The sequence below is a fragment of the Symphodus melops genome (assembly GCF_947650265.1).
Source record: "Symphodus melops genome assembly, chromosome: 4".
NCBI lineage: Eukaryota > Metazoa > Chordata > Actinopteri > Labriformes > Labridae > Symphodus > Symphodus melops.
The window spans coordinates 13905792-13930956 of record NC_136694.1 but is presented as its reverse complement, the minus strand read 5'-3'; the positions used below and the strand labels follow the sequence as shown (position 1 = coordinate 13930956).

General features: G+C 40.2%; 2 protein-coding genes across 2 annotated transcripts; both read left to right on the top strand.

The window, feature by feature from the left end:
• Positions 1–1338: 1338 nt before the first annotated feature.
• Positions 1339–4165, top strand: LOC306823133 (keratin, type II cytoskeletal 8-like). The gene is made up of 9 exons (XM_079342505.1): positions 1339–1914; positions 2297–2505; positions 2610–2670; positions 2846–2941; positions 3030–3194; positions 3307–3432; positions 3534–3754; positions 3850–3902; positions 3996–4165. The coding sequence occupies exons 1-9, from the start codon at positions 1576–1578 to the stop codon at positions 4097–4099; spliced, it is 1374 nt and encodes a 457-aa protein (XP_079198631.1). The 5' UTR covers positions 1339–1575; the 3' UTR covers positions 4100–4165.
• A 5703-nt stretch (positions 4166–9868) lies between these two features.
• LOC306822349 (keratin, type II cytoskeletal 8-like) lies at positions 9869–12821 on the top strand. The gene is made up of 9 exons (XM_079341313.1): positions 9869–10444; positions 10824–11032; positions 11137–11197; positions 11373–11468; positions 11557–11721; positions 11834–11959; positions 12061–12281; positions 12377–12429; positions 12523–12821. The coding sequence occupies exons 1-9, from the start codon at positions 10106–10108 to the stop codon at positions 12624–12626; spliced, it is 1374 nt and encodes a 457-aa protein (XP_079197439.1). The 5' UTR covers positions 9869–10105; the 3' UTR covers positions 12627–12821.
• Positions 12822–25165: the final 12344 nt, after the last annotated feature.

Sequence of the window (25165 nt, the reverse complement as noted above, 5' to 3'; positions counted from 1 at the left end):
CAAACCATTTGACAGATCTCAAGAAACTCTAAATTGTGACATAAACCCAAAACCATGTGCTCGGTCCCTGCCTCAGTTGAATATTCCCAATATGTGCCTGTTGGTCTGTGTCCAAATTTGGGCAGCTTGCTAGGGGTCCAGTGATACCAATGCATACTTTTAGATTGTGTACACTTCAGTGAAACATTCTTTGAGACTTTATGGGCTCTATGCCAGAACACATCCCACTCTTCTTCAGTAAAATCACTGTCTAAATCTGAACTCCAGTCTCTTTGTTGTTATTTTGGCTTTTATTTATTTTTACTGTTTGCTTTCCTAATGCTTGCAAACACATATTTTTAGGTTGTTGTTTTGTTTTACTATTCTAAAGATTCAGATATATTTGTCCTTTTCAGGAAATTTGCTTTCACCCTCGTACGAGAGACACATAAACAGACAGACCTCAAGATAGATAAAGACATACAATACATCCTCCACCATACACATTTGACACAGAAATCAGAAACACACATTTAACAACACAGTCTATTCAGTTCTGTTATGGCAGAGGGGACAAAGCTCCTACTGAACTTGACCCTCTTCCAGGTCAGGGACCTGTACCGGGGCCAGATGGAAGTAGCACAAAGTATGGGTTTAGGGGGTGACTGGGGTCCCGGGTGATGGTGAGTGCCCTGCGTGTAATGGCTATGGTGTTGTGGTCAGAGAGGATGGTGGTGGGGAGGCCGATGATTTTGGCAGCTCTATGTGTGATTTGTGTCAGTCTTTTTGTGTTGGGGGATGACGGCATGTTGAAAAGCAGGGGGAGCAGTAGAGCAGGATGGGTTTAAGTATGCTCTTGTATAGTGACAGTAGGAGGTGGGGGGCAACTCAGAGGGCACAGAGTCATTGCTGGCTGCGTTTATGGATGCCATGGATGTGTGATTCAAAGGTGAGTTTATTGTCTATTGTGAGTCCCAGGCTAAACGTGTCCACCACTTCCACGGCTTCTCCGCTGATACTGATGAGGGAGATCATAGTATAGTTGTAATTGCTGAAAAAAACATTATCTCCTTGCTTGCTCACAGTACTATGTGTGCGCCTTATCTTTAAAGTATATAAATTTGAATTACACAAGCTTATTAGAGGCCTGGGATCCATACATTTTTTTCTCTCTTCATGTTTAGTGCATTTTATTGGTTAATTACTGTTGGGATGTTATATTTTGAACATACAGCATAAGACACAGTTCCTGCAATAGCTCTTCTTTTGACAAAGTAAGGGACACTTCAAATGCTTATTTAAATGTGCTGGTGCAGGGTGTGTCATGGCTTATCTTCTGAAAATACCTCCCTTCCAGTTTTACAGGACTGATCACTCCTGTCATTCAGAGAAGGAGGAATGGGGGCTCAGGTGGAAAAATGCTGGACAGCAGAAAGTGACAGTACAGGTTAAGGTGGCCCCTGACCCCACCCTGTTTCAGCCATTAAAGCAGGCAGCGTCCACAGTCAGACACTCACAGGGACTTGACTCTTCATTTGAAGACTTCACATCTTTAGTTCTCTTCTCAGAGTAAACGACCTCCACCGCTGCAACACGATGAGAAAGGCATACTCAGTGACCAGCTCCAATGGAAGCGCCAGAAAATCTTTTGCAGGATCAGGAAGCAGCTATTCAATGAAAAGATCCAGCTATGGGATAGGTGCCAGCGTTTGTTCTGGCGTATCCTCTATTGGTGGTAGCTCTGCAGGTTATGGGTTCTCTTCCAGCCAAACAGCAGGCTGTTACATTGCCCCAACAATTACAGCTGTTCAGGTAAACAAGAGCCTGCTTGCCCCTCTCAACCTGCAGATTGATCCCCTCATCCAGGGTGTCCGTACCCATGAGAAGGACCAGATCAAGACGCTTAACAACCGCTTTGCGTCCTTCATCGACAAGGTTTGTTTCCTTTGAGATTATTTTCCATTTCTAAAGGGGATCTTTATGGTAGACCTCATTGCAGCAGTAAAAATAGCCCAAATGCTTTCCTTTCTATATAGTTTAAACTTTAGATTATTGTGTAGAGATAAAGGAAAGATTATCTCTATCTGAACTTGTGGTGCCCTTCCTGCTCTTGCAAGTGAGGATTTAGTTGCCCATCTAACCCCTACCTGGGAGACTGTAAAACAAGAGTTAATCAGCATAATGCCCACAAAGTCTAACACCTGTAATTCACAAATGTCTCATATTGTCTGTAGGTTGTAATTGGTGTAAACCATATATACACACTATATGCCTATAAAGACATCTGAAAATCTTGCCTGTTTTGGTGCCTCCATAGGTCCGTTTCCTGGAGCAGCAGAACAAGATGCTGGAGACCAAATGGAGCCTCCTGCAGGACCAGACCACCACCCGATCCAACATTGATGGTATGTTCGAGGCTTACATCGCCAACCTGCGCAGACAGCTCGATGGACTTGGCAATGAGAAGGTCAAGCTGGAGGGAGAGCAGAGGAACATGCAATCCCTGGTTGAGGACTTCAAGAGGAAGTGAGTGTCTATGACATCTTACTATACCACCAAGTGTTACTCCTGGTGTAGAGGTTTCAAAGTGATCTGATTCACCGATTAATTTCCTTTCTGTATTTTTGCAGGTATGAAAATGAAATCAACAATCGTGCATCCGCTGAGAATGAGTTTGTTCTCCTGAAGAAGGTTTTAAGATTTTCTTTTTTCGTCTCTTCTTTTTAAAGCTATTAAACGTATTTTTAGTGACCTAGGTTTTCTTGTCAAGTCCAAACACTGTTATTGCTCTCCTCTTCAGTACCAACATGTTTTCGTTTCATAATATGATCATTTGTAACACTGTGTTTTGCTATAAATTCTTAAGGACGTTGATGCCGCCTACATGAACAAGGTGGAGCTTGAAGCCAGAGCTGATGCTCTTCAGGATGAGATCAACTTCCTCAGGGCCGTCTATGAGACTGTACGTATCTAAAGTTTGACTTTCTTCCTAACACTATAGTGAGACTAATTACATCCAACAGTTAATTGGTGCAAATACCTGGTTCTAGGAACTCCGTGAGCTGCAGGGCCAGATCAAGGACACCTCTGTCATTGTGGAGATGGACAACAGCCGTAACCTGGACATGGACTCTATTGTAGCTGAAGTGCGCGCACAGTATGAAGACATCGCCAACAAAAGCAAGGCTGAGGCAGAGTCCTGGTACAAACAGAAGGTTTGTGAATAAGCAGAGTAGAAATCCATCCCATGTATTCACTGAATGCACTTGAGCCACCTCTACCAACCCTCAGGTTAATACTTCTGCATGCATTGTTAAATTTAAACAGTACGAGGAGATGCAGAGCTCTGCTGGACAGTACAGTGATGACCTTCGCACAACCAAGACTGAGATTGCTGAGATGAATCGCATGATCGCCCGCCTTCAGAATGAGATTGAGGCCATCAAGGGACAGGTATGTCAAGATCTCCTAAAGAATGATGCCTTATCGTGAAAAAAACATGACTGTGTGCTGATGTGTAGTTAATAACCAAACATTGATATTAACTTTCATAGAGAGCCAACCTTGAGGTCCAGATCTCAGAGGCTGAGGGACGTGGTGAGCTTGCAGTGAGAGATGCCAAGCTTCGCATCAAGGACCTGGAGGATGCTCTTCAGAGAGCCAAGCAGGACATGGCCCGCCAGGTGCGAGAATACCAGGAACTGATGAACATCAAGCTGGCCCTGGACATCGAAATCGCCACCTACAGGAAACTGCTGGAAGGAGAGGAGAGCAGGTACGATAAAGCTGGCTATTCCATGTAGTTTGATGGCTACAGTTATGATAATTATCTCTGAATGAAGGACTCACTCTTTATCAATCCATTGTCAGGCTGGCCAGCGGAGGATCCAATGCAACCATCCATGTCCAACCGACTTCTGGAGGTGGGGATTCAGAGTTTACACATTATGATCATCATAAGTGATACTGAATTAAGAGACAAATGATAACATTTGTATGTTTTTGTTCTTCCCCAGGATTCTCAAGCTCCAGCTCCAGTGGTGGATTTGGCTTTGGTGGTTATGGTGGTACTGTCACCAAGTCCTCAGTGTCAACAACCAGTTCCAGGAGAGTCTATTAAAAAAGAGAGCGGCTCTTCTCTGTGCCCTCTATACCACTGCCATGAATCCACACCAACATGAACCACATAATTAGCGTAGAAGGGGTAAGAGCCTGAAACACCCAAAAAAGGAAAAATAAGGTTTAAACAATGATTATACTAAATGAGGACAACATTTGAAAATCTACTATTGTTAACATGGAAACTTTATTTCCTGTCTGGTAGTAATAAACTGGTCTGAAATAAAATAATTTCCCTGAGATATGAAGTAATTTTTAGTTAATGTGTCCAGTACATCTGACTTTTATATTAGTAAGAGGAACAGGTAACATTCATGTGACTTTGCATGTTTAGCAGTTTAACTTTAATCTGATTTCCTCGTTGCTTGTTTTTATTACTGTCCTGTTTTGTGTTTCCTTGTTTTGTATGCCGTTTCTTGCCTTCCACTTAAGCCATACTGTATGAAACTAAGTGTACGTCATTTACTGATGTTGAAAATCACTTTGACAGCAAATGATATAAAATAAAATATCCGAATACTGAAATTGAAATTGTCTCTTTATGTTGGGATAAATGAAAGAAAATGTAAAACTCTTCCTGGATACTTCATATTCAGAGTGTTTTGCTTTACCAGACAGATCACTTTTTTTAAGTGAGATATCACATGGGTCCAGTGCTGTCCCCCTTTTCAACTGCTCACTCCTTGCTTGCTTTTCATAATGGACTAGATTGGCACATAGGCTACTGAGCATAAACCTTACATTTTCATGTCAAATAAGCAAAATAAACAAAATACTCATTTAAAGAAGTTTCAAACTGAAGCCTTGCTCATCATGTTGACACACTGTACCAGATGTTAGATTACAAAAGGGCTGAGGAAAACAGGCATGCATGCCTAATGCACATTTGGTTCATTTTAGCTTAAATGCATCGTCCAATGTGTTGTATCTGGACATTAACCAGTACTCTGTGATTCAAAGGATCATCTGAAAGCCAAAGTGGGAAAGAAAGGAAAGTGTCGATGCGAAGTACCAGCAATTCCATGGAAAAGCGAAAAGACCAAATAAAAATATATGGGTTTTTTGTGTGAAAATTGTTGCACACAGTGAATAACACTTCCTTATTTGTGAGGAGTGATAGGAGCAGTCTTTCACTTTGCAAATCAACAAAACATGCTACATGTCAGAAACATAGTACAGTACATGACATATTTTTTCTAGATTTAAATAACAGTGACATTTGTTTAGTGCTGTTCTGGCTATATTTTAATCACTGACGTCAGTCAAGGTCTCTAAAATACAAAATGAATGAATATTGTTGTAACATTAACACTGTTTCTGTTTATTTTTTGTCACAAACCATTTAGTCCTGTGCATATAATTTATTCTTACAGTTTTAACATTACATGTTTTCTTTATTAGCAGCACAAGGAAGAGGTTATATTTCACTCTTTTTCACAAAAATTTAAAATAAAAAAAAAAAGAAAAGAAAATGAGGGGAGAATTCCTGAAATTAAAAAGGATAAGCTCTCTATCCTTTTGTAGGGATTTTATCACAGATTGTAGACAGGCTAAGCATAGTTGGCGAAAAAGTAAACTTCGCTTGTCTAACTTAGAACTAAAAAGGGCCACACAGTCCTTCTTCTCTGAAATAATCTACAAGCACAGCAACAATGCACAGACTTAGTCGTGTACAGACTGACCAACTCCTCAGCATCAGTTCCTGCTGAATTGTTATCTGTAAAGGCTTGCAATGCTTTTGTGTCCCAATTCACTCAGTCTCCTACAGGCAGTCTAACTGTAACTCCTGTACCTCCTATTGAAAACACTTTAGCTAACCTGATACATTTTCACCTTCTCGATCCTGCAGCATTAGCAGACATAGTTCAACATCTCAGGTCCACTACATGCAGCGTCGACATTCTGTCCACAAGCTTTTAAAAAAATATTTTTAACTGTGTTGCACCAGATATTCTGCAGATAGTTAACAGCTCTCTACAGACAGTCACTTTTCCTAAGTCGCTCAAGACAGCAGTGATCAAAGCCCTCCTGAAAAAGAGTTATTTGGATGCCTCATCAATTAATAACTACAGACCCATATCAAACCTGCTTTTCTTAGGCAAGATAATCGAAAAGACGGTCTTTGTGCAATTTAACACTTTTCTGGTACAAAATAAGTACTTCAGTGTTTTCCAGTCTGGATTCAGGTCAAAGCACAGCACTGAGACTGCTCTTATCAAAGTGCTAAATGATCTATGTGTACAATGATGCATCTAAAGTCTCCGTTTTAGTGCTTAGTGCTGCATTTAATACAGTGGACCATACAGCTGGACAGACTTGAAAACTGGCTTGGTGTTTAAGGAGCTACCTTAAATTGGTTCAAATCTTACTTGCAGGGACAGTGACTACACTGCTGCGTCTGTTGGTAATTAGGAATCTGAGAAGATCACCAGTTCCTCAAGGTTCCATCCTTAGGCCACTTTTATTTAACATTTACATGCTCCCTCTTGTTCAGATTATGGAACATTACAAAGTCTCCTATCATAATTATGCAGATGACACACAACTCTATATATCAGTGTCAATGAATGACCACAGTCCCTTGTATTCACTGAGCAAGTGTATCACCGAAATCACTGAGTGGATGTGTCAGAACTTTTTACAACTGAACCCGGAAAAGATCGAGGTGATTCTTTTTTGGCCCCAAAGAGGAAAGTTCAGAGCTCAGCGCTCGTCTTGACTCCATGTCCTTAAGAACAACAAATCAAGCCAGAAATCTTGGTGTGATTATGGACTCAGACCTGAAATTCAACAACCACATTAAGACGGTAACAAAATCAGCTTTCTACAATCTGAAAAATATTGCAAGATTCAAAGCTTTTCTGACCAAACAGGATTCAGAGAAACTTGTTTATGCTTTTATTTTCAGCAGGCTGGATTATTGTAACAGTGTGTTGACAGGCCTCTGTAAAAAAATCAGTCTGACAGCTGCAGCTGATCCAGAACGCAGCAGCCAGAGTCCTCACCAACACAAAGAGGGTGGAGCACATTACACCTGTGTTTCAATCACCGCACTGGCTGCCTGTGTCTCAGAGGATCGACTTACTGCTGGTCTATAAAGCATTGAATGGTGTTGGACCGAAAAACATGTCAGATCTACTTGTAGAATATAAAACATCCAGACCGCTCAGGTCCACAGGAAGAGGTTTACTCAGTGTTTCCAGAGTCAGAAGCAAACAAGGTGAAGCAGCTTTTAGTTACTAAGCTCCTCACCTTTGGAACAAACTCCCTTAACACCTGAGGACTGCTGCCACACTCAGCTCCTTTAAATCAGGCCTTAAAACTACCGTAAATTCCGGACTATTGAGCGCACCTGGATATAAGCCGCACCGGCTAAAAATAGGTAAAAAAATGTATTTGTACATATACAAGCCGCACTTGATTATAAGCCGCAGATGTCCACGTTATAACAAGAGCTATTTACACAGAAAGACGTGACACAAAGACATTTTTTTAACTTTTAATGAAATACGTACTACTGGTAACATCCGCAAATATTAAGCCTACTGTAAATCCTTTATCAAACAGTGTCTGTAACGCGGCTGATGAAAAAGATTACCGTAATATATTTCACAGGAAAAAGTCCATCCATTCACTGCCTCAGAATGACTTCATTACTCACTTCCTCAGTCTCTTTTTCGTTGTCGCTGTCAGTGTCAACTTTACGTGCAGCAGCTCTATTTCCTTCTTTGACAGCCAGTTCGATCGCCTTTAACTTGAAAGCTGCATCATATGTATTTCTCCGTGTGTTTTCCATGATGAGGGTGCGTGCATAAAGCGCAAAATGACTGATATTAAGATCCGATGTGACAAAGTCAAATGTTTTTGCGGCACAAGCTCATTGTCCCGCAAAAAAGATCCATAAATAAGCCGCATCGTTTTAAAAGCCGCAGTGTTAAAAACCGCGACAAAAAGTAGCGGCTTATAGTCCGAAATTTACGGTATATTATTCACTCTGGCTTTCCATTAGAAATACACTTTCTGCCTTACTCCACATTTTTCCTTTCTTAATAGTTTTTTCATAGTTGTTCCCTTGTCGGGTACGTTTACATTCTTCTCTGTCTTTTAATGATGCACAATCTTTCTTTTTCTCTGTTTTTTCTCTTTTATTTTTTAAATCTCTATTGCAATTTTTCCTTAAGCTTTGTTTTAATGTTTTTCTCTTGCTATGTCTGTAAAGCACTGTTGCCACCTGTTGCCTCTTGGACAGTGGCAAAGATGGGAGACACAAGGGTGTGCCAGTTAATACAGCAATGTATTAGTGTTCACAACAATCAAAACTTGCAGTAAATGTCAATATGAACAATATTTAACTATCAGTTGTGTAAGGGGTGGGTGTGTGGTAATAGGTGTTGGGTTGTAGACTCCAATCTTTCATGCAAATATGTGTTGTCCTCGTAGATGACACACACCTTGCCTGCTCAGAAAAGGGACAGAGACAGAAAGCGTGCGCCAATTAAACAATCACTGCACCATCATTTCTTCCTTATCTTGCTTTTAGCATTTGCAATAAACACACATATACTGTATATATCAGGATAAATAGGATACATTATTTAATTAAACAGAGATGGATTTTTTTTAGTCAGTATTCATACATTAAACCATTGTATGTAGGCCTGGATATAATTGCCATATAATCACACCATTTTAATAAATCCAGACAAACTGGAGCTGGCTATCAGCTACCCTCTGATTAATTGTTGCCAATTGAGGGTAGAACAAAACAATTATTGGATTCAATTAAGAAAAACACATCACAAACACAAGTATATGTAAAAAACTGAACACCAGAACCTGTCGCATTCTCTGCCTACATGTAACCAAGCGGTAATCTCCAGTCTTGAAAAATGAAGCCAAGCAGAAAATCTAAATCCTGTAGTTCATCGAGTGTCCACTTGAGGTTGGCTCCAGGAATCCCATAAGTCACATAAACATAATAGCCGAAAAAACCAGCCTGGTGCAAAAACCAAAACAGGTCTGATCACTGGCTTAAGGTAGATATGACACGCCCAAATGCAAGCTATTTTGACTGAAACCACTTAAATTGCAAGCAATTAATAGGAAGGGACATTAAAACAAAAAGTTAGAAGCCAAATAACAAAGTTCTTTTCTCTTAATAAAAACAAGACTAGAAACTAATCCCACGCTTCACAGGAGCTGACTAGAAACTAGATTAAAGGGGAGATCACAGAAACAGCTGAGACACAAAGGCCATTAGGCCTGGGTTTTAAAAAAACAAAAAGACTGGGTCAGAAAATCCCAGCACCAACAAACTACACTTGATCTCCTGGAATCTACAAGTAAACACATCCAACAGGAAACTCTGACAGGTGTGCAGCGTGTCAACACTTTGTTGTTTAAAAAGAATGTCTGTCCACAAGACATTGTTACAGAGATAAGGATCTCCTTGCTTGCTCATCTTAGGTATGTATGTGCTTTATCTTGATAGATGTATATGCAATCAAGGCACAACAGCTATTGCACAGATAGAGAAGTCAAAATAATCATATTCATCTATGTTACACAAGCTTAGTAGACTTTCATTAGTTAATTCCTGTTGGGATGTTATATTTTGAACATACAGCATAAGACTGCTTGAACACAGTTCCTGCAATAGCTTGAAGGGACATTTCTTTTGACAAAGTAAGGGACACTTCAAATGCTTATTTAAATGTGCTGGTGCAGGGTGTGTCATGGCTTATCTTCTGAAAATACCTCCCTTCCAGTTTTACAGGACTGATCACTCCTGTCATTCAGAGACGGAGGAATGGGGGCTCAGGTGGAAAAATGCTGGACAGCAGAAAGTGACAGTACAGGTTAAGGTGGCCCCTGACCCCACCCTGTTTCAGCCATAAAAGCAGGCAGCGTCCACAGTCAGACACTGACAAGGACTTGACTCTTCATTTGAAGACTTCACATCTTTAGTTCTCTTCTCAGAGTAAACGACCTCCACCGCTGCAACACGATGAGAAAGGCATACTCAGTGACCAGCTCCAATGGAAGCGCCAGAAAATCTTTTGCAGGATCAGGAAGCAGCTATTCAATGAAAAGATCCAGCTATGGGATAGGTCCCAGCGTTTGTTCTGGCGTATCCTCTATTGGTGGTAGCTCTGCAGGTTATGGGTTCTCTTCCAGCCAAACAGCAGGCTGTTACATTGCCCCAACAATTACAGCTGTTCAGGTAAACAAGAGCCTGCTTGCCCCTCTCAACCTGCAGATTGATCCCCTCATCCAGGGTGTCCGTACCCATGAGAAGGACCAGATCAAGACGCTTAACAACCGCTTTGCGTCCTTCATCGACAAGGTTTGTTTCCTTTGAGATTATTTTCCATTTATAAAGGTGAACTTTATGGTAGACCTCATTGCAGTAGTACAAAATAGCCTGAACGCTTTCCTTTATAGTTTAAACTTTAGATTATTGTGTAGAGATAAAGGAAAGATTATCTCTATCTGAACTTGTGGTGCCCTTCCTGCTCTTGCAAGTGAGGATTTAGTTGCCCATCTAACCCCTACCTGGGAGACTGTAAAACAAGAGTTAATCAGCATAATGCCCACAAAGTCTAACACCTGTAATTCACAAATGTCTCATATTGTCTGTAGGTTGTAATTGGTGTAAACCATATATACACACTATATGCCTATAAAGACATCTGGAAATTTTGCCTGTTTTGGTGCCTCCATAGGTCCGTTTCCTGGAGCAGCAGAACAAGATGCTGGAGACCAAATGGAGCCTCCTGCAGGACCAGACCACCACCCGATCCAACATTGATGGTATGTTCGAGGCTTACATCGCCAACCTGCGCAGACAGCTCGATGGACTTGGCAATGAGAAGGTCAAGCTGGAGGGAGAGCAGAGGAACATGCAATCCCTGGTTGAGGACTTCAAGAGGAAGTGAGTGTCTATGACATCTTACTATACCACCAAGTGTTACTCCTGGTGTAGAGGTTTCAAAGTGATCTGATGCACTGATTAATTTCCTTTCTGTATTTTTGCAGGTATGAAAATGAAATCAACAATCGTGCATCCGCTGAGAATGAGTTTGTTCTCCTGAAGAAGGTTTTAAGATTTTCTTTTTTCGTCTCTTCTTTTTAAAGCTATTAAACGTATTTTTAGTGACCTAGGTCTTCTTGTCAAGTCCAAACACTGTTATTGCTCTCCTCTTCAGTACCAACATGTTTTCGTTTCATAATATGATCATTTGTAACACTGTGTTTTGCTATAAATTCTTAAGGACGTTGATGCCGCCTACATGAACAAGGTGGAGCTTGAAGCCAGAGCTGATGCTCTTCAGGATGAGATCAACTTCCTCAGGGCCGTCTATGAGACTGTACGTATCTAAAGTTTGACTTTCTTCCTAACACTATAGTGAGACTAATTACATCCAACAGTTAATTGGTGCAAATACCTGGTTCTAGGAACTCCGTGAGCTGCAGGGCCAGATCAAGGACACCTCTGTCATTGTGGAGATGGACAACAGCCGTAACCTGGACATGGACTCTATTGTAGCTGAAGTGCGCGCACAGTATGAAGACATCGCCAACAAAAGCAAGGCTGAGGCAGAGTCCTGGTACAAACAGAAGGTTTGTGAATAAGCAGAGTAGAAATCCATCCCATGTATTCACTGAATGCACTTGAGCCACCTCTACCAACCCTCAGGTTAATACTTCTGCATGCATTGTTAAATTTAAACAGTACGAGGAGATGCAGAGCTCTGCTGGACAGTACAGTGATGACCTTCGCACAACCAAGACTGAGATTGCTGAGATGAATCGCATGATCGCCCGCCTTCAGAATGAGATTGAGGCCATCAAGGGACAGGTATGTCAAGATCTCCTAAAGAATGATGCCTCATCGTGAAAAAAACATGACTGTGTGCTGATGTGTAGTTAATAACCAAACATTGATATTAACTTTCATAGAGAGCCAACCTTGAGGTCCAGATCTCAGAGGCTGAGGGACGTGGTGAGCTTGCAGTGAGAGATGCCAAGCTTCGCATCAAGGACCTGGAGGATGCTCTTCAGAGAGCCAAGCAGGACATGGCCCGCCAGGTGCGAGAATACCAGGAACTGATGAACATCAAGCTGGCCCTGGACATCGAAATCGCCACCTACAGGAAACTGCTGGAAGGAGAGGAGAGCAGGTACGATAAAGCTGGCTATTCCATGCAGTTTGATGGTTACAGTTATGATAATTATCTCTGAATGAAGGACTCACTCTTTATCAATCCATTGTCAGGCTGGCCAGCGGAGGATCCAATGCAACCATCCATGTCCAACCGACTTCTGGAGGTGGGGATTCAGAGTTTACACATTATGATCATCATAAGTGATACTGAATTAAGAGACAAATGATAACATTTGTATGTTTTTGTTCTTCCCCAGGATTCTCAAGCTCCAGCTCCAGTGGTGGATTTGGCTTTGGTGGTTATGGTGGTACTGTCACCAAGTCCTCAGTGTCAACAACCAGTTCCAGGAGAGTCTATTAAAAAAGAGAGTGGCTCTTCTCTGTGCCTTCTATACCACTACCATGAATCCACACCAACCTGAACCACATAATTATAGTAGGGAGTAAGAGGTCATTTAAACGTTAAACAAAACCTAAAATACTCAAGAAAATTGGAAAACATGAAAGATAAGGTTTAAATAATGATTTTTCTAAATAAGGACAACATTTGAAAATCCAACCTGTTAACATGGAAACTTTATTTCCTGTTTTCCTTATTTCTATGATAATGGTCTTAAATAAAATCATTTCCCTGAGATATGAAATAATTTTTAGTTAATGTGTCCAGAATATCTGAATTTTATATTAGTAAGTGAAACAGGTAACATTCATGTGACTTTGCATGTTTAACAGCTTAACTTTAATATGATTAGTTCGACCTCTTTTTACTGTCCCATTTCGTGTTTCCTTGTTTTGCATGATCATGCATGTTTAGCAGTTTAAACTGACTGGCTTGTTGCTTGTTTTTATCACAGTCTGGTTTCCCTGTTTTGTTTGACCTTTTCTTGTCTTCCAAATAAGCCATATGAAACCAGGTGTACTTTTTTCATTTACTGTTGTTGCTTACTATCGTTTTGACAGCAAATAGTTAAAAAAAAAAGAATAAAATATACCTGAGAACTGAAATTGATGCCTCAGTTTCCTTATAGTTAGGATAAATTAAAGAAAAAGTAAAACCCTTCCTGGCGAGGGTTTTGCTTTACCATCCACATCACTTTTTTCAAGTGAGATATGACATGAGGCAGTGTCTTTGGTGAATTTAGAGTCTTTTGGGGGACAAGTTATTTTTTAATTTGGGGGCTCTCCAACTGGCGTTCATCACCATGACACTCATCAGACACTTTATTAGGTAGACCTTGCTACCCTGTTGGCCCTTTTGCTGTCAGAAATGCCGTAATTCTTTGTTGCATAGATTCAACAAGTTGCCAAAAACATTACTCTATGATTTCGGTCCATATTGGCATGATAGCATTGGACAGTAGCTGCAGAATTCTGTTCCACCTTATCCAAAACATGCTTTATTGGATTCAGATCTGGTAACTTCAAGGCCATCTGAGTACAGTGAACTCATTGTCATGTTAAAAAAACCCAAAAAAAACGTTAGTCTTCTGTGCAGAGTTAGCATGTTCTTCCTGTGCATGTCTGTGTTCCATTTGGGTACTTCAGTTTCTTCCCAAGTCCAAAGGCATGCTCATTAAGTTATTTGTTGAGTCTAAATTGCCCATGAGTATAAGTTTGGAACTTGCTCTCTCTCTCTGTCAGCCCTGTGATTGGCAATCAGTCCAGGGTTTACCCCTTCTCCTGCATCTGCTACAACCCCAACTGGGACAAGCAATATGGACAGAGTTTTTTGCTGCTCGGCTTCACACTACATGACACAATTACTCTTTCACTAGCCAAGGCTGCTATGCAAAATGCCAGGCTGCTAATCAGGAACCTATCACATGTACAAGCCATCGGCTATGCCTTCAGTTCTGTGTGTTGCCCAAATACACTACACTGCAGGCATTAGAGATGAAGCCTCTGATCTGCAATTGGAGGACAGCAACCTCTACCTCTGTGCACAGCTATACCTGTTGATGATGGTTTTCTTCAATCAGAAAAACAACACTATTTCAAGTGTACCTATAATCCATCCAACTGCACACACAAATACTTTTTTTCCATATAGATTTAAAGTAGTCTGTTAAAATGATGCACATGCAACAAAGTCTTTGAGTTATTCTCTGTAATACTGAAATGATCAAATAAATATATTTTTTAGGTTATAGTCCACTTATTGTAGCGTGAACAAAGCATTTGTTTAATGTCAAAACCTTTTCATTTCATTTAGTCCATCCAAACCATGTGAACTGTAGGCTGCATATTCATATTAAATAAACAACCTCAAAAACAACAAAACACAACATGAGTAACAATAATAAAGACACTATAACATTCAGACACAATACACAACACATGATGAGTCTTTTTTTTGTGAGGAAACAACTCTATGCACAAGTACCTCAGTCACTGAAAAGTAGAGTAAAAATGATCCTTCTACAGAAAATAGCCTTTGTTTTCTTTGCCCCCACTGCTGAGTGAAGAAGCATTATAATGAGCTATTGATTGAGAGGGGCTCCTCCACAGGACAGGAAGAAATCCTCAGGAGCGATTGAAAAGTTTGACCTTACCCTTAACCCAAGCCCAGGACTGCGATCAATAAACATTAGACCTTCCACAAACCCTGACACTCCGATCAATACTGGTGAATATCAGCAGCCACTAGAGGAAACACTGATGAGCACAGCGCTGTATGCTGAGCGGGCAAGGGTCAAATCATTTAGTGCCTTTCTAGGGTGGTAATGAGGTGTACAGATGAAGACATATTTAAAAGGCATCATGGTGCAATTACATTACATCTAACCCTTGATACTTTTATAATGAGAAAATCATGTGCTTTATCTGTTACATGTATTCTGCTGCAAATTAAAATTTTATCCATTAAAATACTTACCAGAGAAAAATGTATGTGTCCCTTAAAAATGTAGCTTCATTTTGTGCAACACTGCTTCAATTATACGTTACATTGTGGCAAATAAATCAATATGCATTTGTAGTTTCTCCGTCTTTGATGTGTAGATAATGAAGAAATCTCAGCTAAAATGACTTGTTTGTATAATAAGAAGTTTATTTACAAAGAAAGATCATCATCAACCAGGCTTACCATACACCTGGGAGAGTCACAAGCCGAATAGTGAACCCTCTCAAGCTCAGACGAAGACTAGTATTTATACAGCATTGGTCAAAGCAACATAAGACCATCTATGTCCTTAGGTCAATATATTGCACTCAGGTCAAAACCTTCCCTCAAATCCTGCTCCTCTTGTATTTTCTCTGGGCACAGCACAGAGAAAATAAGGCATACATTTAAATGTGGGGGTAACTCCCTTAGTTTTAGCTCTTCCTGTTCACCCTAAGGGGCAACATCTGTCCACTCATGTTTTGGACCCAAAAAAAATACCTAGTTATTATCCTACACATTCTTAAGGGAGGAGCACTAACCTTTGACCCCAAATAATTTACTTCACATCATTTGGGATCTTTTCTTAAAACATTATTAAGCTGCATGTAGAAACATAGCCTATTGAACAGCTCAGCAAATATAAAAGATAGAAAGGTTGCCAGGAATGGATTTTATCATTCTGCAGCCTTTGTCTAAATAATCTTTTTTATATTATTTGTAAATATAATCTTAATACAGCATTAAGTACCACTACTTTGACCTTCAGGCTAAGTACCACTGCTTTGAGCACTTTCACAAGCCTGAACATATTGAAATGCAAAGCCATTGTGTTTTTAAGCCAAAATAGAATAGAATAGAATAGAATGCCTTTATTGTCATTATACAATTGTACAACGAGATTACTTGGCTTCACCTTAAAGTGCACAAAAGAACAGCTTAAGATGTTATAATGTATTTTCAAACAATCAAACTAAAAAAGGCTCTTTTATATCAAAATCATATTGACAAAAATATAATATTCTTTCTTTGTTTTGTTTACAAATTTTGACCTCAGGTGTGTTATTCCATTCCATTCTAACAGCAAAATAAAAATATTGTTTTGCTCCTTGGGTGCTGGCTCTGTCCTTAGTGATATGGTGGCATGTTTGAGCGATGGTGCTATAGTCAGACCTGTGGAGACAGATCACCTGTGCCAGGACTGCGACACCAACCTATTCAGCTGGTGGAAAATGATAGATGCTCAGGCTAAATTTAAACTCTGTGAACTACATTCCTCTTACCAGTGAGTGGTAACACACCTGGAGGGTCTGCACTCACCTTTGTCTTCACACAATTCGTGCCTTTTCAACTTCTTCACAAAGTTGATGTCTATAATAGTAGAGTGTTAATGACTGGCCATACTGAGTGAAAAGCTTTAACTTCAATACTAATACTTCTTTTGGAAATATCACAATGCATTTGGGGTTGGTCAGTCCATTTCTTTGGTTCATGTTGTATGTTAACAACTGTTAGATTATATAGCAAAGAACAAAGGTAAAGATATCCATGGTGCCTAGAGGATGAATCTTTTTTTACTTTGATCCTTAATGTGTAGTACCCTAAAGTTGACATTGATCTTTCTTTTGAAAACGACAAACACTTGTGTGAATGTTGACATAAATATATCGAGATTGTATTTTGACAGGTAGTTAAAAATAATAGCAGGTTCATATCTACATATATACATACATACATACATATATATATATATACACATATACATACATACATATATATACATACATATATACATACATATATACATACATACATATATATACACATATATACATACATATATATACATACATATATACATACATATATATACATATATACATACATATATACACACATATATACATACATATATACACACATATATACATACATATATACATACATATATATACATATATATATACATATATACACACACACATATATATATAAATATTTAAGGGTTAAATATTAGGAATATTGAATAAAGTCTTGATAATCTGGTCTTTTAGCCTGCAAGGACCCTTTTCCCCACTGACTTCCATCTCATTTGTAAACAGTATGCACATTTTTAAAAGCATAAATCTGCCATTAGGTGAAAGAAGCCACTGGCTGTTGGCTGTTTGTTAATATTGTCGTTTGTATATGTTGTTGTCTGATGTGTTTTTTGTTGAGGGTTGTTTGTTTTTGTTGTTGCTTTTTCGGGCCTGAAGCACTGACAGAGCAAAGGACATGTTTCCTGAAGGAGTGTTTTTCTTCTTCCGCTATTATGCTGCCATTTTTGAGTGCCAGACCGTGAACAAAAACTCACCAAAATTTTTTAAGGTCATCAGGTCTGTTCTGTTTTTGTAGAAAAAGTTGCAAAATGGCTCTCCGGCGCCCCCATTAGATGACACACAATTTTTGTTTTTTTTACTACATAAATGACAACTTTTTTACGTTAATCATGCTAAGACCGCGAAGACTGGGAATTTTGACAACTATTAATAACACAAAATGACTGTATCAGTGTATTAAAAAAATAACAACAAAGCACTATTGTCATTCAAGTTTTTATCAAATGCAATTATACAATGGTAAAAAAAACCCCAACAACTTTACACTGTGTTAAAATCCTAGTCTATAGATCATTGAACTATTCTATCTTTCAATATATGACTTACATGGTTTACAAATAAAGAGAAGAGTGAGAGTAGAGTCAGATTCCTTTATTGTTATATTTGTAAAGTCAAATACTAAACCGTTTATTACTTCAAGCTATCAATGAAGGCTAAAACCAGGACTTTGCTTAAATACGACCATCACTGTCTCGTTAATACAGACATAATCTGCAGTTGCATTGTGCCAAAGGTATTTTGTATTTGATACACATCTGTCAGTAAAGATAAACATCAGAGCCTTGGACTAAATTAATTCTTGCCTTAGGTTAAACAAACGACACTGAACAACAGAATTGTCTACATGTGCTTTGCTAGCTGGACTGAATAAAACCGTTTCACAATGACTCCCCAGGATAGTCCAGTGTGTTGGGGTGATGGAGGATTTCTCCTGGCATACACTGATGAAACAGTCCCTCTATTCATTCCAGCACCCAGGTGATCACTCTCTGTCCAGCTCCTTTGTGTATCTGATCCTGACAGCAAAAACTCCCTGCTCACCAACAGCTGACACGTTTTTAAAGAGATGAATGAGCACAGACCACATCAGATATAAGATGTCCCATAGTGGAAGAATTGGTAATTGTTCTAGGTTTTCATTTTACCCTCTTTGCTGTCTACCTTTTTATGGCAGCGGCGGCGGGGGGGTGTCTGGTAATTTCATCGAAATTCTTACAGGTAAGTGTTTTCCTCAAAAATAAAATACACCCTCATACAAAAGTAATGCTGATCATTCATCACTTATGGGCCTAAATGTTTGTGTGGTAGTGACTGTGTCTATCAGAGACCTTGTCCTCTGCCTGGATTCTCATTTCATTGTTGTGTTTCCCCCAGCCAATGTCAGCATACGTGAGTTTTACACAATTTAGTGGTTGAAGTGATTCAAACTAACTAAATATTGCGGACGCAGGGAAAAAAAGAGAAATCATTAAGTTGAAGCTGAGTGGATGATCCTTGTTCCAAAATGAGGGTTAGCCTTGGGCTTGGTTTACATCCTGCAGTGATAGTGCACTTCTGGTACTTGATACTGGACAATGTCCAGTAAGTGTATTATCCTGAAATAAGTTAATATGTGCAAGTGCAATTTTGACAACCTCAGAGCAGACAAAGCCTGTGACTTTACACTGTTTGATGAAGTGCAAATTGTTCTTTAAAATTTTTTTTATTCTATTACATAGGATAAATGTAACAAAAGAAAATCCGCTCATACTGTGTCCTGTTTGGGAGGTTATCCGAGGCTAATGGGATGTCGACTCCTATCAGATCAGCCTGACTCATGACCTGGGGTCGAACCTGAAAGCTTTACAGGAGACACTGTCACTGTGCTTTCAGCAGTTTTTAAGATTTACTCCCCCGGTGCCTATAAAGAACATGCTGCTTTTTGCAATCTAAATTGAAAACTGCTGGGTCACAGGGGTGGATGTGCCAGCAGTGGAGGGGACCGTAAAGAGACAACAACACGTGTTGGCACCCATCAGGGAGAAATGATTGCCTCGATGGGGGGAGAACAGAAGAGTGCAGAGAGGAGGAGAGATTAAAACACGCAGCTTGAAAGTTGACTAATCATGCAGATCCAATTTTTATGATGAAGTGTAATCACACTTTCAAAGTCTAAAATTAACTCCAGCAAATGTTCTTTTGATACACATAATGGATGTGTTACAAAGGTGTGGAATGCTTTGAGCAAAAACAACTCACACACACAAAAGGATGTGTGCTGCTAACAGTTTGGAATGACCATGATCAGTAAAAAGCAGAAACTAAATCTGCAGGAAAGACACAGGGTTAATACATCTGCAGGTAGTGTATAGTAAAGGTTCAAAGACAACATGTCATAACACGAGATCAAACCATTCTTCTTTCCTTTCCTTTTTTTTTTTTTTTAAAGAAATAATGTGCAAAGAACCTTTTGAGCAGCAATTGGAGGATCACAAGGCCAGTCAGGTGACGTAGAGTTTTGGCATTTACAGAGGCCACCTGGTGGACAGGTGTGGAACAACCATGCCTGAAGATTACCAGGTTCCATACGAAGTCAAAAAAGAAAACTGTGCAGTAAGTACAGACTTGCTACAACAACTGTGTTTTTCAAAATGAAAAACCGTATATAATTGCACTTAATGATAGTCAATCAGAGCCATTTAAACATGAAATGCATATCATTCGGAATGAAATTGTGTAATTGTTAAGATATGGCCCCAAAACAACAGCTTTCTGTTATCATTTCGCCCGACATCAGTTTCTAATAATGTTACATAGCTGCTGCATTAAAATCATAACTGCAGGGAATTTATTGCTCTATGGACAGATGTTAATTTTGTGTTATATCCTAGTGATGGGAATTTCGGCTTTTTTTAGCGAACCGGCTCGGCTCACCAAAAAGAGCCGGCTCTTTCGTCTCCCAAATGGCTCTTAAGATTTCTTGTAAAAATATGCATAATATCAAATGTTTTTGATATAAACACACTTATTTATACACTGCAGAGTTGCAGCTTAAAGAGGAAACAGAAGAGAGAGAGAGAGAGAGAGAGAGAGAGAGAGAGAGAGAGAGAGAGAGAGAGGAAAAAACCAAGCCAAGGATTTTTGAAATACCTATATTTATATATTTATTTATTTTAGGCAAACTGTTTAGTGTGTCTTTGTATGAGTGTGTTGCTGCAATCATAAAATATATAAAACTATAACTTAAGTATTTGTATGTCTGGTGTTGCCGCTCACAATAAATAACAACTAAGGTGATCTCTAACTGTATATGAAGTGTTTGGTATAGGATATGGTGATTGACTGAGTGATATAGAGAGACTCTGGTCTTTGTATGTAACTGGGTCCTGGTCTTTGTATGTATCTGGGTCCTGGGCTGATAATGGGCTTCCTGGACCTGACTCCACATTCATCTCACTGGTTTCTTCTCCTGCTCTTTCTCTCTCCTCTCCTCCTGTCTCATCCTCTGTTAAATTTTTAAATGTCAACCTCTGTCTCTCTCTCCTGTCCGTCTGCTGTGTGTAACCCCTCCGCCTGCTCAGTGAGGACACAGACGCAACCGCACATCTTCACTAATGATATCCGGCTTTAACAGAAAAAAGACAAGAAAAAAACTAATCGGCTCCCATCTGGCTCCCAATGACGAGCCGGCTCCTGTCGTTCACTTCAAAGAGCAGAGTCTTAGAGCCGTTACGTTCGCGACCGACACATCACTATTATATCCACAAAATATGACTGGATGGATACAGCTGCTAAATCAAATTCAAGCATTTCCTGTGAAACTGACCCATTCTCTTCCACGTACCTGTGGTGTAAACAGTTTGGCGCTCATTGCAAGCTAAATAGTTATACAAGAAAAGAAAACATCACTTGTTTGAAGGTAATTTTGATGAACAGCCTTTCTGTCAGCACATTGTAACTCAGTGGATCTGAGCAGATTGTGTAGAAAAACAGAGAACTCCAGGGTCTAGAGGGAATGAAAGGTGGTTTCTAAGTAGCAACAAATATAGAAAATCCATTTGACCCCAGAGCATTGGTCATACAGACAGTCCCAGTCCACCAGGAGTTCTCCAGCCTGCAGGTGTGACGCACTCAAAATGTGTCGTCATATTTTATGTGTCTATGTTTTTATTTTGGAATTAATAATACCAGGAAGGTTAATCCCTAATACAATTTGCTAGAATAGCCAAATAACACTACATTTAGTGTAGCCAGCAGGAGGCAGTGTGGCACTGGGCGTCTCCCATACGCGGACTGTCTTTGTTTTGGGATTGTCGTCTTTTCTTCATTGATCCGAGTGAAGCTGAACGTAAAAGAAGCACTGTGTCATGTCTCGTTCTTTTCTTCTGTTTATACAGGTTGGTACTGTTAAAAGACATCTTTAAGTGCATATAAATATAGATAAAAGCAAAGGAAACATGCTACATTTGTAAAGGTAGTTAACGTTACGTGTTTATTTATGTTTGTGAACAAGTTTTATCGCGCGTGGGCTAAGATGGTGCAGACAATTGTTGCGTCTTTTATTTATTTGAAGTAGCTCCTGATTGTTATTGTCTTATTTATACATTTCAACATCAAAAGAAGTTACAGTTTCAGCCTGTACTAGTCTCCCTTATGTACATCTGCAAGTGAGCTGCGCTCATGCAGGGCTGCTGGAAGTGATTTTGAACAGGGGGTGCTGTGAAAACGTTTTTTTTTTTTTTTTACAAAAAACCTATTAGCTTATTTAAAATACATTTATAAGATATAGTTATTTACATTTAAAAATAAATATATTGAAATTAACAACTTTTTTGTCTGATAAACTTCAGTGCAGACAGCCAGGGTCTGTAACACGCAGACAAGATCAGATCTTGAATAGCTCTCCACATCCATTACGCAAAGGCACGTACAAAATAACACTCTCAATCCCCACCACCTTGCAAAAATACTATGTGTAACGTTAAACTGCATAGATATGAAAGTGCACAGCGGCACCATGATGACTTACTTTGAGCTGCAGGCAGGGTGCCCTGGTTACAGGTGACCAAATGTCGAGGTGCACTCTGGCGTGGTTGAGATAAAGTCTCTCACGAGGGGACGAATTTCCAGGGAGTTAATGATGTCTCTGTGGGCATGCGTCAGTGAATGGTGTGTGAGTTGTTTCTGCGTCATGGTGTTGTGTGTCCATGTCTTCAAAAGACGCAAGACTGAAAATGTGCGCTCGGATGAGGCCACAGAGATGGGTAGGCACAGACATAGCTCAATCAGTGTTTCTGTTTCTGATGATGCTATATCTTGGACTGTGACACACGTAGACCCTCTATCTTTTGTGACATCAACAAGCTGCTTGGCGATGCCTGGCCCAAGCATTTTGAGTTGGAGTTCAAGGCGGTCTGTGTCGAAGTCCTCCGGGATAACAGCCCTCTCTCGCTTTACGGCAAGTTTCATACTGGCTTGATCAAATCTTCTGTCCAGCTCCGCCGATATCAAATCAATAACCTCAAAAAAACCTATGTCGCCAATCTGCTGTTTGCGCGCCCTGTGCCACTGCCACTGGCTCTGTAGTTTGGCGAAGGCAAGCTGGGGTTGTGCTCACTCTAGGGGAGATGAAGTCTGGCATTTTTAGGGAGGTTTTTGGTGCGCAGGTTTCAACCTTGCGGATCAGCTCGTCCACAACTGCATCATTTCGGAGTGTGGCAATTTGTTTTCTCAGCACACACCCGTGCATTCCAGTGCACCTTGCGCACCTGCTGTGGCACTCTGCAGGCTTGTGGCAACTGCTTCACAGGGCTCAAACAGGGCGTGACAGCCTAAAAGACCAAAATATATTCTCCCCTTTAAAGCCTGTTTGTAGAGTCCCCCGATCTTTGCTCTGCTGTCCCCCCTGATACTCTTCTCATGTTTAAGCTTGTGCAGTGTAGTCAGGAGAGTGGGGTAAGCTACAGTGACGCATTTGATGGACATGGTCACGGATACAGCACCTTGTCGGGCAAAGGCCTAAGATGTTGACAGCAACCTCATCACAGCCAAAGAACGATTGGTAGAGCTGTGTTCGCTTTGATGACTCTCTTATCACAGATGAGACACCCTGAACAAAGTTTAAAGTATCGGCCGCAAGACTCAATTCACGCGCTGCTTCTTAGAGAATCATATCCAGTCAGTGGTTGCTGCAATGCACATACAGTGAGTGCGGTGTTTAAGTCTTTCAGCCGATCTTGCATGCCTAAAAAACACCCTGACATATTTGCAGCTCCATCAAAACAGAATCCTGCGATGCGTTCAATGGGGATGTTTAGTCTTAAAAGAACAACCTTGATGCAAGTAAAGAGAGTTTGTCCAGTGCTGTCCCAGGCACAATAAAATCCCCAAAACACAGTGTGAGGTTCCAAGCTGCTGTCAACATATTTCAGACTGCATGAGAACTGCTAGTGGTGCTAATTTCAGTTCTACCCTCAGCTGTGAGGCCATAAAATCGGCCGTGTGATGAACGGGCCAAAGTTTCCCTCTGGATAGCATGAGTAAACTTTTCAATTATTTTATTTTGTATACTGTCCGACATCCAGTTGTCCCTTCCTTCTAGCCATTGCCTTTCTTCAGGGAGATCAGAGGTGCGCTCCAGCATCAATTCATACAGTATTCCTTCGCGTGCTGTGTCACCCCTGAAGGCAATTCCCTTGCTGCCAAGGAATGGGATGGTCCTGAAGAGAAGCTCCAAACAGTGTCGAGCAGTAGCCTGCTTTCTGGCATGAGCGCTGGATAAGCGAGCATCTATGGGGATGTCATCCAAAGCAGCCAACTTTTGTATTGACTCGCTGTGCAACTCTAACCTCTCATGCTCATTACATTTTTCAGCGGCTTTGCGCCAATTTGAAAAGCCGGCATTCACGAAGGGGTTGTCTTTCTTAAATGTGTCTCTATTTATGACTTTTTTTCCAACTGCTTTCAGGAAAACAAAACACAAAATATGATCAGTCTCTTCCACATAATGCAGCCACTGCCATCTAGCAAACCAAGCCAGTGCCACAGAACGTGAGCGTTCCATTACCACAATGCCGTGCAGGGAACTTGAAACTAGAGGTTGGCTTGTCTAGTCCAATCACGCTCGGTTGGGTTGCGGGTGCTGGAGCTGGGCCTGCCGGTGCAACTGCAGGCACAGACGGGCAGAAAGTCTCCTCACTCCAGCTGCTCTCAGTTGTCGTGGTTGTTGCTATATTGTTTTTCTTTACTGGTAGTGGTGTTCCAAAAAAATCTGAAATGCGTTTGTGCCATATTTCCTCTTGTTTGCTGTTTCTGTCATTAAATTCAATGAGCTGCTTCTGCTATGCTAAGAATGAATGAATGAAGAATTAATGAAGGAGTGAGCAGGAAACCTTTTTCGAACACTAGCCTGCCTGATGTTTACAACGTAACTTCTGTGAACCTATTTTTATGCCGAAAATAATTAAAATCTAAAATACACATAATAGCCTACGTGTCAAAAATAATTTTAACAACTGTATGAACAGCAGCTATATTAACTTCCACTCAAAGATAGCAACTGATTGTACAGCAGCCTATGTATCCAATTATTAGCAGGGAGAAATGAACCTGCTTCTGTGTTATAAGAACAAATGTGCTGTATGATCGCACATTTCTTTTTCTTTCATTTGCCCCTGTAATGCTGTAAAACATTTTTCTCTTGAGCTTAAATCAAACTTGAAAATGGAAACTAAAAAGTGAACGAAACAAATAGTTTTGTATTTTTTCTAACCTCTTGCTCTTTCTGTAAAATTTGCCTAAAACTCCAACTGCCCATGCCATCAGAACCAAACCAAAAAACTGTGACCAATAAACCAAGATTTATTGAACCCTGTGATGACT

Coding starts and splice junctions, on each gene's coding strand:
- LOC306823133 (XM_079342505.1), top strand. CDS start 1,576: ATGAGAAAGGCATACTCAGTGACCAGCTCCAATGGAAGCGCCAGAAAA. Junction 1,915..2,296: donor TTGCGTCCTTCATCGACAAG/GTTTGTTTCCTT, acceptor GTGCCTCCATAG/GTCCGTTTCCTGGAGCAGCA. Junction 2,506..2,609: donor GTTGAGGACTTCAAGAGGAA/GTGAGTGTCTAT, acceptor GTATTTTTGCAG/GTATGAAAATGAAATCAACA.
- LOC306822349 (XM_079341313.1), top strand. CDS start 10,106: ATGAGAAAGGCATACTCAGTGACCAGCTCCAATGGAAGCGCCAGAAAA. Junction 10,445..10,823: donor TTGCGTCCTTCATCGACAAG/GTTTGTTTCCTT, acceptor GTGCCTCCATAG/GTCCGTTTCCTGGAGCAGCA. Junction 12,282..12,376: donor CTGGAAGGAGAGGAGAGCAG/GTACGATAAAGC, acceptor ATCCATTGTCAG/GCTGGCCAGCGGAGGATCCA.